The 16,418-nt window shown below is 40.2% G+C and overlaps 1 protein-coding gene across 1 annotated transcript in view; it reads left to right on the plus strand.

Moving 5' to 3' along the window:
* Positions 1-16,418, plus strand: part of BAIAP3 (BAI1 associated protein 3) — a 122,139-nt gene that overhangs the window by 2,360 nt on the left and 103,361 nt on the right. The window contains exons 2-6 of the mRNA XM_018564264.1: positions 1,128-1,209; positions 2,745-2,831; positions 5,141-5,248; positions 8,330-8,389; positions 14,896-14,962. Coding sequence (XP_018419766.1) covers positions 1,128-1,209; positions 2,745-2,831; positions 5,141-5,248; positions 8,330-8,389; positions 14,896-14,962 — 404 coding nt within the window. The remainder of the gene's footprint in view (positions 1-1,127; positions 1,210-2,744; positions 2,832-5,140; positions 5,249-8,329; positions 8,390-14,895; positions 14,963-16,418) is intronic.

The raw sequence follows: 16,418 nt of genomic DNA on the forward strand, positions 1-16,418 counted from the left end.
AATCTGCTATCACATGGGGGTACTGAATTTTATTACAATTTCATGGACGCACACAATATTTAGCCTTGGCATGTTGGGTGACTATTTACTTGTTGTAACCTCATCTTTTATATTCTATTTAAAAAATGTGTATTTAAGTGTGTTTTGAGGCACGTAAGGGCATTTTTCACTACATTATGGGGTTTGATAATATGTTGCGCTAATATATTGTGCAATATAAAAATTTTAAACTGCCAACATTTTATTCTACAGGGTCCTGACTTTCAGAAAATATAAAATATATAATGTGTGGAGGGTTGAAGTCATTTTCAGGCCTAAAATGTATATACAAAAAACAAAAAAAGGCCTCGGTCATTAAGGGGTTAATATACATTTTACCTTTAAGGCAAATATGTTTTTTATATTACAACAAATATATATAGTTAAAGGAGAACTATGAGGTGAGCGATTTCCACTCATCCTCATAGTTGGAGCTGACCTGTGACATAGAAGCTGTCACAGGTCAGCTCTATTGATCGGGAAGTGAGCTCACTTTCCGATCATCTCCCTGCAGAGAGTAATGACTGTAATGTCAGGAATTCCCCCCTCCCCTCTCCAATCCAGCAGTGCTAAGTGGAGGAACAGACGGGGAGGGGGCGGGCACAGCTGGCTCTGCCTCTAGATAGGCAGAGCCATCTGTCACTCACGCAGCTGCTTAGATCCAGACAGTATTGTCGGGATGCGTCCCGGCAGCGGCACTCTCAGTACATCGCGGGCAATAGCCTGCGATATACTGAGCTTTGAGTCATGGGAGGAGGTTAGTATATGTCCTCCCGTGACCCTAAAGAGAACTACGGGGAACAACACTTACCCCATAGTTCTATTTTAAGACAACTAAACACAAAATAGCCTTACAACCTGCTGGATCATTTTTGCTATGGACTGCAGCCCATGTTGCCTTTCTGCAAATTTGATGGACAGATATTCAGATAGTGCTGAAGATATGTGTGGCATTTCTATGGCTGGCAAGCAAATCATTGAAAACTATTAAATGATAAAAATAGATGTATACAGCTGGCAGCATTGTCACTTTAAGAATTCCTTACTTTCAATACAATGGCCTTGAATCTTCTGCTTTTCTTTCTCAGTGAGGAGTCGGGTGATTTTTTCGATAGAATGAGAAGTGTACTTCAGAAACAAGAAAGCATGCAGCGGTATTGGAGGACCGAGGTACAGTATGTTCAGCTGTTTGTGTCATTATTATTGCTCATTTCCTAAAATAGCCACATAGCACAGCTGTAATGATGAAGGGAATAACTTGTGAAGATGCCTCATAGAAAGGTGCTTGCAATAAGCCCAATGTGAGATAGACACAATAGCAGCACATACAGTGCCAATCAATTTACAATGACAGCAGAATCACTTTCTGTGTAGGACCAATGTGAGTGATAGGTGTGTTTGCTGGCACATAAATATGCCTGATGGGATCTGGGGGCCCTCTCTTCTAACCAGTGACACAACAGTAGCCACAGCAGCCGACACAGCTGCTTCGGGGCCTGGGGATAGGATATGGGCACCAATAGGGAGGCTGTGAGATTTTTTTGGGCATAGATGGGCTGAAGTTAGAACTCATGGTTGTCTCTAGTCATAAATCCCATTCTGTACATTAGCATTTGTTTATCTCTCTTGGTATTTAGATTTATTGCTTAGATTAGTTATTGGATTTCCTCTCATTTTCTCTCAATAGAGAAAATTAAGGATAAAGACAAAATGAAGATAAAGAACTGATAGACGTTCTAACTAGGGATGCACAAACTTTGCCTGTCAAAACATTTCAGGCATGAATGGTACTTTGGGAAAAATGCAAGAAATGTGGTGCATCACTAGTTTCCCTCCTCCCTGCTGGGTGCTGCCCCATGTCCCCCTGACACAGAGCATTGGCCACCGGGGAGGAGAAAAGATTTCAGGAGGCTGAGCGGGGTGGGGAGGAGAGCGCTGTCAGCTGTGTCACAGAAGGTCGTGCTCTCCTCCCACACTGCCCAGCTTGGCTTCCTGTGACAAGCAAATCAGGATGGAGAGTGGTGTGTGGAGAAGACAGATGTCACAGGATTCTGGGCCGGCGGTGCGAGGAGGAGTCGGCTGTCAGCGGTGTCACAGGAGGCCGAGCTCTCCTCCCCTCACCACCCACTCAGCCTCCTGTGACAGTGAGTCAGGATGGAGAGCGGTATACAAACACTAAGCGATCAGCTGATCACTGAGTGTTTGTAAATAATTGAGGACATAGTAAGCTTACTGTGTCCCCAATTATGAATGAACAGGCAGTGCTCTACATCACTTCCTGTTCGTTACTAGAGAGATTATGCTTACTTTCTGTACTGGTGAACACAAAGGATGTGAGGGGAAAATGGACTCCTGTCTTTAGCACAAGTATTTTGTTCTCTGGATAACATCAGCAATTTAAAGTTTTGTTTCATTTGTTACCTGGAATTTCACTTTTACTAAATTAACTTTTTTTTAAAATAAATAAATATGTGTAGGCTGTGTCTTTTTTCCAGTTGGTTTATGTAAGCAAATGAGAGAATCCCAGACATCCCCACAAAATAATTGAATGCTTTATCTTCTGACTTGATATAGTCATTTTATCTAAAAATAAATTATGCACAGTGAGTAATGGGGTTTACTTCTCTTGAGCAGATGGCCACAAAGAAAAAATAAGTTAGTGCTAACTTATTGTAGAGATTTGTGTGTTTTTTTTTCCTTTCTAGGGTGTTTTAAATAACAGCATCCCTCCTCCACATGAGAACACAGGGAAGCATAGAGCAATAGAAAAACTGACACCTTCCAAAAGAGAGGTAATTATATTTTATGTCTGTTCAGTAAAGCTTGCAATTAAGTCAAAATGAAATCATTGCAATGTAGAGTTTATTAGTCACTAAATAGCTGAAGAGTGCAAACAAAACTAATACTTAAGTTATGGATGGATAGTTGTGGCATTAAACACAGGAAGAAATGTTCCTACATGCTTGGTCCGCTTCACCATTATTTAAAGCCCACGTGATCTTTGTATTTGTAAGAATGAATAGCCCTGGCCAGCTGAGATTAAAAATAGCAGCTCTCGCTGTCATGCTGCGCTACTCATCTTCTGGGTTGAATGACGCTCAGCGTCATCCAGCACACTTCCTGTGAGCCAAAAGCATCACTGGGGCATCATCCTCAATTTAATCTGGAGAATGATGCAGAAAGCAGCAAAGAACATCGTTAACTGGAGGGCTCATTCACTGCTGGTAGAGGAGACGGCCGGATTGAAACTTCTCGCAGGAGAAATGTATATAAAATATAACATGAACAGTGTGAGTTTTTTCAAAATGGGGGAACTGGAGTTTAACACAAAAACTTTAGTAGTGCCCAAGCATAATCCTTAACTCTGATCAACTGTCATAGTTATTACAAAGCCAAATGATGGTGTCACACTCCTCTAATGGAATACCAAGAAATGAAGAAAGAACAAAAAAAAGAAAGAGAAATATTTGTTCTAGCTTTACAGAGTAAATATAAACTACTGATCACAAAATCTTATCACAAGAATCCAGAAGGCTTAACAAATAGTGTGGCCATCAAAAACTATACTGACATCTGTGTTGCATGGTGTAGGCTTTTAATAGTGATCTTCTGTGTAAAAAAATGAAAAACGTTTTATTCACTTAAAGTAAATGTATTCCCTTAAAGGAAATTCATAGTAGCTCTGATTATATTTAAGGTTCTAAGTAAAACATATAAATTATGGTCAAAGTAAGGAAATTCAATTTTTAAAATAATATTTTTTTTTGTAGTTAAGGTAAACATAAAATATAGCTCTTGAATATTTTGTATTTTCATGTGCAGCCAGCAGGTGGAGCTCTAGTCTCCTTTTGTTTATGTTTGACTATCCATCCTTATCTTCTTGATGATAGAAACTTGTTGCTCAATGGATCAAGTTTAAATTTAGACGTACAGGTGAACAAGTAAGAGCAGCAGCTCATCCCCTTCTCTCCTGATGTTTATAGGGCACCAAGGTTTCATTTATAGATAAATAAATAAACAGCTTCTGCTGAATTGTCTTTAGAAATTATCTGGGAATTCTTTTTTGCTACGTTTTTGCTGCTACGGACACGAGCACTGTATGCTATGGCAGCCAGAATTCAGATTGTATATCTTCAGCAGACTTCCGACTTTCATTTACAGACGCCCTATCACTTCTATCAGTCCTGAAGAATTGTGATTTCAGCTACCACCCTTTTATTCTTCTGTGCCTCTGCTTTCAGAAAATAAATAATTGTAGGGAGCGTTAAGCAATTTTCAGGCCTAAAATGTGTACTTTAACATGTGTGGGGGGAAAAAAGCAAAAACTGCTCTTTTGGCAGTCAAAAGATGAAATGTATATGTGGTATATTTGTAGAACATATATAAACACAAAATGTTTAGAGGTTTATAAACTTTACAAATAATTTAATACATACAATTGGCCCTTTTCCCCCTACTGTGGAAATTGTACTTAAAGGAGAACTATGAGGTGAGTGCTTTTCACTCACAAACAGGGAAAAAGACTTGTCACCAGTGTTGCCTCTCTCTCTTGGTCGCTCCCTGTAGCTGAGCTTATCATGCCTTGGCCAATTATGTGTCTCTGTGTGGAGCAGGCCATCTTGGTAAAGGAGCAATGTTTTGCTTTCTCATGCTACAGCTGTCCCCTGATAACTAATGATCTGATTACTGGTGAGGTAATGATCAAGAAGCAGCAACAGAGGTGACTGTAGTAAAGATCCACAGAAAGGATGAAGCGGTGCTATTGTACACCAGGTCCCCATATATTGCTTTCTCTTCAGCAAGAAGAATATTGAGCAGCAAATTAGTGGCATCACCAAATTGCATTCCAAATCTTGTGAGGCAGCAGTGCCTTAGATCCAACCTTGCAGATATACAGAATGAGAATAAAGGAAAAGGAATGAATTCACATGCAAGGAAGTACTGTATTTCAGGAAGAATTCAAGGCAGCATTTTTTGGGGATATTGCTTTGGTACAGTTAAAGTTTGTAGATGTTCCTCATAAGATGGGAAAGCTTCACTTTTTAAGTTCATGTCCACTTTGAAAACATAAATTTGTTTTTTGTTTGTTTGTTTTTTTAAGCTGGAACTGCTGTATGAAGAAATAATCTACACACTTGTGTATATGGCTGGTATTGTGTCGTCTGAACACATTGCCAATGAAGAGGAACTCTTCTATTACCTTCAGATGGTATGTTCCCTTTGGTACCTTTCCTTAGATAATGTCATTATTCCTTGAATATTTCTTGTGCCCTTTTTTAAAGGATTCAGATGGGTATTTGTATTGCCAGCTATACCAATCAGCCATTACATTATGTTCACTAAGAGGTGAAGTGAATAACATTGATTACCTTGTTACAATGGTCCCTTGAAGTGGGTGGGATAGATTAGGCAGCAAGGGAACTTTTTGTCCCTGAAGTTGATGTGTTGGAAGCAGAGAAAATGGGCAAGCATAAGCATTTGAGCATTTTGACAAGGGCCAAATTGTGATAGCTAAATGACTGGGTCAGAGCAACTCCAAAACTGCAGCTCTTAATGGATAGCCCCAGTCTGCAGTGGTCAGAACCTTGAAGTATTGACTTGGCCTCCAAATTCTCCAGACAATCGAATCGAGCATCTGTGGGATGTCCTGTAAAAACAAGTCCGATCCAGGAAGGCCCCACCTGATAACTTACAGTACTTACTGTCAGCTAGGTGCAAGATACCACAACATACTTTCAGAGGTTTAGTGCAGTCCATGCCTTTGATGGGTCAGGACAGTTTTGGCTGGACCTGCTCAACATTAGTCGGGTGGTCATAATGTTATGGCTAATCTGTGTGTGTGACCAGTGTTGTAGATCAGCACCAGGGACAGCTGCCCCACTCGCTTTCCAAGTTTTTTGTCTGGCATTTTCTATGCAATTATTTAACTTATGCAGTTGGGTTTAAAGCCCAAGTTCACTTTTTTTAAATGTTCTGTATTTTAAAAAAATGAGGGAAATTACAGACTGTCGTAGCTGAATCATTCAAAAATGCTAGTTCCCTGTATACCCTACTGATCCAGTGGCTTTAATAATAACATCACTAGTCAACAGTCAACAAGTATACAGATCAGATTAGGAGCAACATCCTGACTTTGCCTAACTGCTACTGCTTATATGTGTGTGACAAGTGGCACACATTGTTTTCTTTGTGTCCCTATAGCACATGGTAAAAAGAATTACTGTCCATTAGTAAAGAGTTCTGGCGCATACGGGGTGTGGACATTTTTAAAAAAACTACTTGTCCAAGGACAGCGGGGGCCCAATCTACTTGTCCCAATACAAAATATAATTTTCACCAAAACTCTATTTAACAATGCGAAGAAGAGCTTCTCATTGGTCAGCGTGATCACCTGACCATGCTGACCAACAAGTGCTTACAATTTCTGAGCGAAATTCAAAATCCATAGGATAGTGCTGTGCTGGACAGCAGTATGGGGTACAGATAGTACACCCATACTGGCGGAGGGGAAGGACCGGGCGCCGACAGGTAATTATAGCGCCAGGGAGAGGGGGAGTGGGGGCCAGATTTGAGCAGGTAATTCCTTATTCCCAAATTACTTGGGAAAGTGAACTTACCCTTTAATGCAGCATATGCGTGTTAGAGAGCACTGCTTATTCACATGCAGATGCCGGGGTTGCTTTTAATTTTTTTTCTTTTATTGTTTTTTTACTTTATAATTTTTATTTAGTTTTTTATTACTTTTATTTTTATTTTATATTTTTTTTCTGTTTTTATCCATTTTTATTTAATTTTTTTATCATTTTTAATTTACATTTTTTTTTTTTTTACTTTTTTCAGGTTTCTTTTCCATTTTGGTATTTGATAGTGTTTGGAGGTGACAGATTCTCCTTTATGGAACCTGCCCTCCAACACAGAACATCAAGCAACTGCATTGTGCTCGAGTCTGTGCAGCCTGTGACAACTGGGATAGGGGGCGCTGTGAGTACAGCGCTCCTGTCTCACTGATCACAGAGAACAGATCAGGTCTCTGTGGTCCCGGGTTCCTCATTAGAGCGGGGGACCCTGAAAACCACGACGAGGGGGAGGAACCACTTGTACAAAATGAGCGGCAGCTCCCCCGCTGTACATATAGCTCTGCTAGCCCGGAGGAGTTCCACACCCTTGTGCTTAGTTGAGGTTCTGTCTGTGGCTATGATTAGCTATAACAGTGATGCTGTGATAACAGCCCCCGGTGCTTTGACTATGGCTCACAATGACATTTAGCAGCAGAGAGGAAGTGACATCTACCAGTTCACACTGAAAAAGAAACTGCTGTTTCCATGCAGAACATGTATGTGCGCTGCCACTTGGAATAAATGTTCCAATGATAGATACCTGTAATTTGCTTTATTTTTTTTTTTGCATTTTTAAAAAATGTTATTCATTTCCCTTTAGTCCCAATGTATTAATGTAATATGCAGATGTATATTGTAAAATGTGTATCTTCAAAACAAAGTTATTATCTTCGTCTTGTGGATTTGTTGTGCCACAGGACTAATGTGTTTTATTAGCAAACATAGTACATTTGGGAGATAGGCATGGATTGAGCTTTTGCAGGAGACACACAAGTCAATGCCTTTTATTAAATGTTTTACATACAAATACTGAACACATTTTCAGCTAAATTATATTTTGAGCATTATTCCCAAAATGCTAGAATCTTGCAAAAAAGGATTTGCAGTAAGTACTGTAAATTTACAAAGACCGCAGCCTATTCCCTGATCAAATTGCATTGTGTGTAAGGTGGTTTACACAGCACACAAAATGAGAAGGTGTCATAGTTATTCTGTATCTGTCTTTTCCACAAAACAACCAAAGTTTTTACCACGTTTTGTGTTTGTGTAATCTTCCATCTGTCCAGACGTTACAAAAGCAGTCTGCGTCAAACAAAATCAGTTTGAAATTCTATAGAGTGAGCTTCCTAATATAACATGCAGTCTGTAAAAATAATTGATTAAGCAGAAAACTGTTAGGTAGACATTGCACACAAATTTACAACATACTTTGGATGATACAAAGCAGTGAAGCAATAAAGGCAATCGGCCCTGAAAATGTCATCCCATATTTACTGATCTGCTGCCTTCAGAAGAACTGTTGACATGAAGGAAGCAAATGGCAGCTTACAGTCAGCTGCATCGGATAATAAGACACCTGACATCTATATCTTGGCTTTGTAGTATTTTTAGCCGTGTGGTCTTGTTCCTGCATCTCTGATCCAAACTGAAAAAACCCTTGTTTGTGTCTACAGGTTTTTGGAATGAGTGAGAGCGACCATGATTCCATTCTGATACATGTCAAAGAGTCAAAGGTAAAGGACCTGTCCCATCAACCTTATGTCTTTGTGTTATATTTCATACAAAAATGCACAGCTGCATGGCATTAGGGTACCGTGCGTTCCAGTCCGGTGCGATCAGAATAGCGCTTGCAGAATTTTGATTGCACCGGACCGCAGGCATTAATGTGCCTTGCGATCCCGCGCGGCCGGGGGTGCCATTCACTTCAACGGACCGCCACTCCCCCTCCTGCCCCGCAAAAACGTGAGCTGTCCGCAATACGATGCAGTGCGTTCTGGCCAGAATTGGGCCGGAACGCACTGCATCTGGTGTGAACCTAGCCTTAATGTCCAACTCCATCTTTAACTGGTATTTCACCCTTGTGTGCTTGGTAGCAAATGAACATGCATCACATATTATATCTCTGTGGAACTCTAGTACTGAGATATCCCAAACAGAAAATCTAGACCTGTTAAGTGCTGAAACTAGTGTAGATCCAAATGATGAAGTGACACTTCCCTGATGGTAATAGGAGGAGAGTCTAGCATGGCCTTTCATAGGGGTCGGAGACACAAACCTTCATATTCCAATCTCATCAGTGGATTTTCTAAGAGATGTAACTTTAAAGATTTATTAACACACCTCAGCCCACTGAAAATGGATAAATCATTTTTAGATGGAACTGCCCTTTAATATGACATTGAAGGAAGATAAATTATTTTGTATAGTTACATATTAAATGCCAGTCTTCAAGGTATGGAATGCAATACAACGCAGAAATTGCATTGCATTCTAGTAGACCAAGGCCCCATTTATAATGCAGCCTTACTCTGGCCATACCACTGCTTTAAAAAAATAAAAAAAGATGTTCTTTGCAAATGTGCATTGAGTTTGAAGCAAGCAAAGCTCTAATTAAATTTATGAATTTCCAAAAGTATAGCCAGGAGGACAACCTGGTCATGTGACCTGTCAAGTCCAGTGTTAAGCACCGAGAACCCTGTAAGACACTGCAAGGTTAATTGGCTCTTGCTTAATGGACCCTAGTATGTGTATATGTGCATGAATGTGAGGTAGGGACCTTAGACTGGAAGCTTCTTTAGGGGAGGGACTGATGTGAATGTATATGTTAAGTGCAGTGTAACTTATTGGTACTATATAAGTACCTACAACCCCAATTCCCAAAAAGTTGGGATGCTGTGTAAAATCTACATAAAAACAGAATGCAATGATTTGCAAATTTCATAAAGCCATATTTTATTCACAATAGAAAATAGAAAACATCAAATGTTTAAACTGCGAAAATTGACCATTTTAAGAAGAAAATAAGGTAATTTTGAAATTGATGGCAGCAACATGTCTCAAAAAAGTTGTGACAGGGCAAATAAAAAGGCTGGCAAAGTAAGTGGTACTAATAAGGAAGAGCTGGAAGAATATCTTGCAACAAATTAGGTTAATTGGTAACAGGTCAGTAACATAATTGGGTATAAAAAGAGCATCTTAGAGAGTTAGAGTGTCTCAGAAGTAAAGATGGGCAGAGGTTCACCAATCTGTGAAAAGCTGCGTCTAAAAATTGTCCAACAATTTCAGAATAATATTCCTCAATGTAAAATTGCAAAGACTTTAAATATATGATCATCTGCAGTACATAATATCAACAGATTCAGAGAATCTGGAGAAATCTCTGTGCACAAAGGTCAAGTCTAAAATGCAATATTAGATGCCCGTGATCTTTGGGCCCTCAGGTGGCACTGCATTAAAAACAAGCATGATTCTGTGATGGACCTCACTGCATGGGCTCAGGAAGACTTCCAAAAATCACTGTCTGGGAACATAGTACGCCATGCCATCTAAAAATGCCAGTTAAAGCTCTATCATGCAAAGAAGAAGCCATATCTGAACATGATGCAGAAATGCCTCCATCTTCTGTGGGCCAAAGCTCATTTAAAACACTTTTTGCAAAGTGGAAAACTGTTCTGTGGTCAGACAAATTGAAATTTGACATTCTTTTTGGCAACCATGGGCACTTCATTCTCTGGACTAAAGAGGAGAGGAACCTTCCGGCTTGTTATCAACGCTCAGTTCGAAAGCCTCGAAAGTAAGGGGGTGCATTAGTGTGTATGGAATGGACAGTTTGTACATCTGGAAAGGCACCATCAATGCTGAAAGATATATTCAGGTTTTAGAGCAGTATATGCTCTCATCCAGACAATGTAATTTTCAGCGAAGGCCTTGTATATCGCAGCAGGACAATGCTAAACCACATACTTAATCTATGGCATCATAGTAGAAAAGTCTGGGTGCATAACTGGCCTGCCTGCAGTCCAGACCTTTCACCAATTGAAAATATATGGCGCATCTTGAAACGGAAAATACGACAAAGACTGTTAAGCAGTTAGGATCCTATATCGGGCAGGAATGGGACAACATTCCTCTCCCAAAACTCCAGCAACTGGTCTCCTCAATTCCCACATATTTACAGAGTATTCTTAAAAGAAGGGGGATGCTACACTGTGGTAAACATGGCCCTGTCCCATCTTTTTTGAGACCTGTTGCTGCCATCAATTTCAAAATGACCTTATTTTTTTACTTAAAATGGTCCATTTTCTCAGTTTAAACATTTGATATGTTTTCTATTTTCTATTGTGAATAAAATATGGATTTATGAGATTTGCAAATCATTGCATTCTGTTTTTATGTATATGTTACACAGCGTCCCCACTTTTTTGGAATTGTGGTTGTAAAATGAACAAAATATGATGGATCAATTCATTTAAAGATAGCCCTCAAAGGTTGAAAGCGTCAGTAACCCTATTAGAGTGGGCAGGGCTATGCTGATCATTTTATATGTTGTTTTTTTCTGTGTGGCAGGGTTAAGGGTACTAGATGAGTCTATCATGGTAAACACTTGAGTTGGTCAAGTAGTTCTTAGCTTATGTTTACCGCAAGTAAAAATAGCACAGCGCCATGGATCGTGCAGAGGGGTTGCATTAATGATGATGGAAAACAAGAATTTTCTTTTTTATATATTTTTTTTTTATAGAGTTCATTAATGTCTTTTAAGATCACATCTATTTATATGCATCATTTTTCTGTTAAGGGCTTAAATATAATTATACACTGTCTGCAAACAAGCGGACTACAATTATTTAGCTGAAAGATGTATTATTGAACTGTTTTCTCTGCCAAAAGTTTTACAATTCTCTTTTACCACTCTTTAGATTTGTAAACCCTGCCATATAGTCAGCAGGGTGACATCACCATTTTCACACTCTGTGTCATTTGCTTATCAATAGACAATAATAAAGCATTTTCAAGGTGGTGAGTTCATCTATGTGCTCCCTAATCCTGTAGGCAGCCTACACTACTACCTCCATATCTAATGCCTGAAGCATGTTAGCGTGACACCAGCTGTGTCTGAATGGCGTATACTGTACTTCCTTCACACTGATTTCCGGCCACATTAACCAATCCAATAAAAGTTTACTTTGTGTTTGTGAAATATACAGAATGCTCAACTTTCAGTTGTATGTAGGTTCTTTTAGGATTGCAAGCTCTTGGACTAATGCACAAAATGGGTTCCGAACCTTGCAAATAATGTTTTGTGGGCTTGAAGTAACCCTGTCATCACAAAGTCACTTTTACAAAATAGGTCATCTGCAAAAATATATATATATATACTTAACTTCCTGGCAGCCTGTGTATTGAAAAGCTGCCCCTTATCCACTCTCAAGCCTCTGCAAGTATTCTCCACTGTTGGGTGAGTAGAATAATTGTTCCCCTTGGTCTGCTGAGGTTCATTCCACTGGCTCGTATGGAGCTACAGGACATACCAGCCAGGAAGGAGGAACCACAGCAACCAGGAGGGGCAGCAAGGAGCCGAGCAGCTTTTCAATACATGGGTGGCTGGAAAGGTAAGTATGTAAATGCTTCATTTACAGGTGGACTATTTTTAAAAAAATATGGCCACAGGGTCACTTTAAAGTGTACAGTTATAAGTAAAATTTGAGGTCTGAAATGGATTCAGCATCCATCAAAAAAACACTTTTGCTACAGAAATCCTGTCTAGCCTATTATTTAATTAAATGCATCTCAATCAAAAATGTAATAAATTGTTACTTACCAGTCCTTAGATGTTGCGGTTGCAATCGTTTTGTTTTTTTTCTCCTTATTTTCAACTGGTGATTCTGCCAGTAACACACTTCCTGTCTCAGGGTGATGGCTCTCATTCACTTTATTGTTCCTTTTTGTGTGGAAGTGTGTTAGTACTGCAGAAAGCCTTTCCCTCACCTCATCTACATAACATAGGGGGAAGTGTTCTGTAGTTTACAGAGGAGAAGCCAGTGCTTGAGATACCCCTGCAGAGTGTGCAGGACAACACTGGATTTCTGGCAGGGTCATCAGGTATTTTTTGCACTAATCAAACAGATACACAAAACACTTGAAATTAAATCTTTTTTACAGAAGTGAATACAATGATACATTTAACAGACCAAAATGGAGCAAAAAAGATTGTTAGGGTCTACAAACTCTTCACAGATACACTTAAAAGTGACTGTCACCACGGCCGGATTTCCCACAAGGCCCGGCCTCGGGGCAGCAGGGAGTAGAGGGGCAGCAGGGGAGTGGAATTCCTATCTCTCGATGCTCAGGCGGTTAGTTTTCTACATTAAGCCCTACTTCGGGCAAACCGAGCTAAATGTACAGAGGGGAAGCCGCCGCTTGTTTTGTACAAGTGATCTCGACGACATTGTATGCAGCGAGCAGGTCTGCTATTCTCCATGGGGGGGGCAGGGTTTGGTGAGTAGCGGGGCGCATTGAGGATCCTGGCCTTGGGGCAGCAGAGAGAGTAAATCTGGCCTTGACTGTCACTTTAAAAAAAAATAAAGCTGCTAGCAGGTGTAAATACTGACACTAGCAGAGTCTGCCCATAAAGGCAGCAGCTTTGATTGTATGCCCTGTAAGCCTATGTATGGGACCCAGCGCCCATCTTCTTTATCAAGTACCAAGAGATGTAAACGCTGCATTGAATTCATACAGGCCAAGCAGCGCTAAGCAGCATTTCTCTAGAAATAAAGTATTGGATTATATTTACTGTTTTTCTGTAAACATTCGGATTATTTCAGACCCACAAACCTAGTTAAAACTATGCTTTTTCTACAAGAGGATAAGGTTTACACCAACTGCTGTAGATTTCCTGTTAACATGGCTATATATAATCAGGCACTCAGACACTTCTCATGCTTTGCTGCACATGGCTTTATCTGCAACACATTTTTCTATTTACTGTAATGATTGTATCTAACCAATGTGGATGTTCAACACCCATGCTATATGGCTGTAAATGTGGTTGTACAAGAACTGCCTACATGAACTGAAGAAGCTTTTGTATATCCACATCTTGTTCCTTGTCAATGGAAATTCAAGTGGATATCTGTCATCTTTAAGTGTTGACTTGCCTGTTGTTAAAATAATTTTAAACCTGAACTCTGGGCACAATAAACTTACTGGTTAAACCTTGCCTTGCTTCAAAAGCAACATCCCATCATGCAGGCTTTATTCTACATCTGTCAAATCTGCTGGTTTTCATACCATGATTGATACAGCTCCCGCTTCCAGGCTGCTTGGATGTAAACGATGCAGGTCATGCCTCTGCACCCCTCTGCTCCAGGCTATTTACAAAGCAAACAGCCCCAGACTTTGTTTTGTGAATAGCCAAGAGGAGAGGGAGGCAGAGACATAATTTCAGCAGTAGGGTCTGAGACTTGAAGCTCTTACACCGAAGTGGCCCAGAAGTACAGTGGGAGCTTTACTAATCCCGGCATGTAAACCAGCAGGTTTGGTAGATGTAGATTAAAGCCATTTTTTATAGGGTTTGAAAGAATCGAAACTTATAAAAGGTTCTCATTGCTATCTTTGTTGGGGATATTAACTCTCTCTTCTGTTCTAGATACACAACAGGAAGTGAGTAAAAGCCTCCCCAAGGTGTGGAGAAATGCCACCTTTAATATTTGGCAGTGTAACAGGAGACTCAATTGGGAAATTTCTCATCTGCTTCTGTGCTGGGGACAATAACATTTTTTGATTTTGCCTCACTCTTTTTTCTGGTCACAGTGGCCAGGAAAACATGGTGAGGGTGGATCTAGCAAACGTTGACACAGACAGAAATAAACCCTAATAGAGATGTAACCCACTTACCACTCTATGCAAAACTATTACCAAGTTTTGTCTAAAGCTCATGTTTATGTATCAACATAACTTATACTTAGTCCAGTGTCTCATTAATGTATTCCTTTTTTAAACCGTTCCTCTTTTTACTTAACCTAATAACACTACTCCTGGTTCCAGTCTTATTTTAATAACAGTTTGTAAAATTGAGACCCTTTGTCTTCTTCCAGACAGACTAACAAATCCTAAAAATAAAATATAATGAGTCTTAGACAGACTATTCTAATGCAACGATATGCTATAGACTCTACATTGTATTAAACTTCAAAGATTAGTTTGATTCTAAGCTTTCCATTTGATGTCTCGTTTCTTCTAGGCTCCTCTCTATGCTTTTAAAGTCACAGTTGTTCAGGCCAGAAACCTTCTTGCTAAAGATGCCAATGGTAGGTTTTGTTGGGAATATAATGTTTGTTGTTTATTCATTCACCCTTTAAAGGAGGACCTCCAGCCAAACAGCTAAATACATATTTCAAACACATATATAGCTACTGTTTTACTGGCCAAAACATCTGTAAAATTCCACCCATCTTCCTTCCCTCTTGCACCTATTGCCTTACAGAGAAGGCATGCAAATTCCAATTGGTGTAGCAGTCCAATAACATAAAACGATTATGTCATGACTTTTAAATCTGTGTGTCATCCAAAGGGTGTTTTTATATATTTGCCTGAAGTTCCATAAGTAAAATATTAGTTGCATTTTTTTAAATTGTTACTATGTCCTTCAGTGTTTCCCAAGGGTATTGCTTGATTGTTGTTTCACCTGAATTTGAGTTCTCTCTGCCTCTGAAGCCAACTGTGGATTCTTGTTGGATGCATTCACTGTCAGTTGGACCTCCGGAAGTTGTTCAACAGCTGAGATAGGCAGCCTCTGTTGCTTTCCAGCTGTTGTTGAACTAGGCTTGTTGGAACTTATAGTTTAACAACAGCTGGAGAGCCACAGGTTGCCTAAGCCTGGTCAACACCTGCCACCGGCCTAAAGATGTCACTCTTGTTAGCCTTTGTCGGTATGGCTTTTGCATTTTGTTTTATTTTTGTCATAATGTGTGGAATGTATCTGTTTTTCATTACCCTGCCACACATGGTTCAACAGGCCTATGCTTAGCTAGGTGTATGGACCTGCTATGTTTGGGTCTTAGGGCCCGTTCACACCAGTTGCAGTGCGTTCCAGCCCAATTCTGGCCAGAACACACTGCCTCGCATTGCGGCCAGCTGACTTTTTAGTGGGGCAGGAGGGGGGCGTGACGGGCCATTGAAGTGAATGCCACTGTAGCCACGCCCTCCGGACGCAATGCGATCAGCCACATGGGATCGCAAGGCATTATGCCTCCGGTCCGGTGCCATCAAAATGTTGCAAGCACTATTTCGATCGCACTGGACGGGACAGGACCGCAGGCATAATGTGCCTTGCAATCCTGTGCGGCCGATCGCGTGGCTATGGTGCCATCACTTCAATGGCCCACCACGCCCCCTCCTGCCCCACTAAAAAGTGAGCCGGCCGCAATGCGAGGCAGTGCGTTCTGGCCAGAATCGGGGCGGAAGGCACTGCAACTGGTGTGAACGAGCTCTCAGAGTTAAACAAAAGTAACAATCTTTCTGTGTTTTGCAGCACTATGTGTAAAGCATATGTAAAAACCAATCCCTAAAACCTCATATAAATTGTAACATGTTAATGTATTTTCAAAAGGTATGTTCAATACTTTAAAATATGCAGCTTTCATTTAAAATATGATGCTGACAGAAATGCCCTACAGACGGTCTTCCAGTGGGGACTATATGTGGCTCTTTGAACACAAATTGTGCAGGCATGGTCCACTGTTGTCACCATCAGGAAGACTGCCC

Source organism: Nanorana parkeri, unplaced genomic scaffold (assembly GCF_000935625.1).
Source record: "Nanorana parkeri isolate BGI_ZX_2015 unplaced genomic scaffold, ASM93562v1 scaffold3, whole genome shotgun sequence".
Lineage (NCBI taxonomy): Eukaryota > Metazoa > Chordata > Amphibia > Anura > Dicroglossidae > Nanorana > Nanorana parkeri.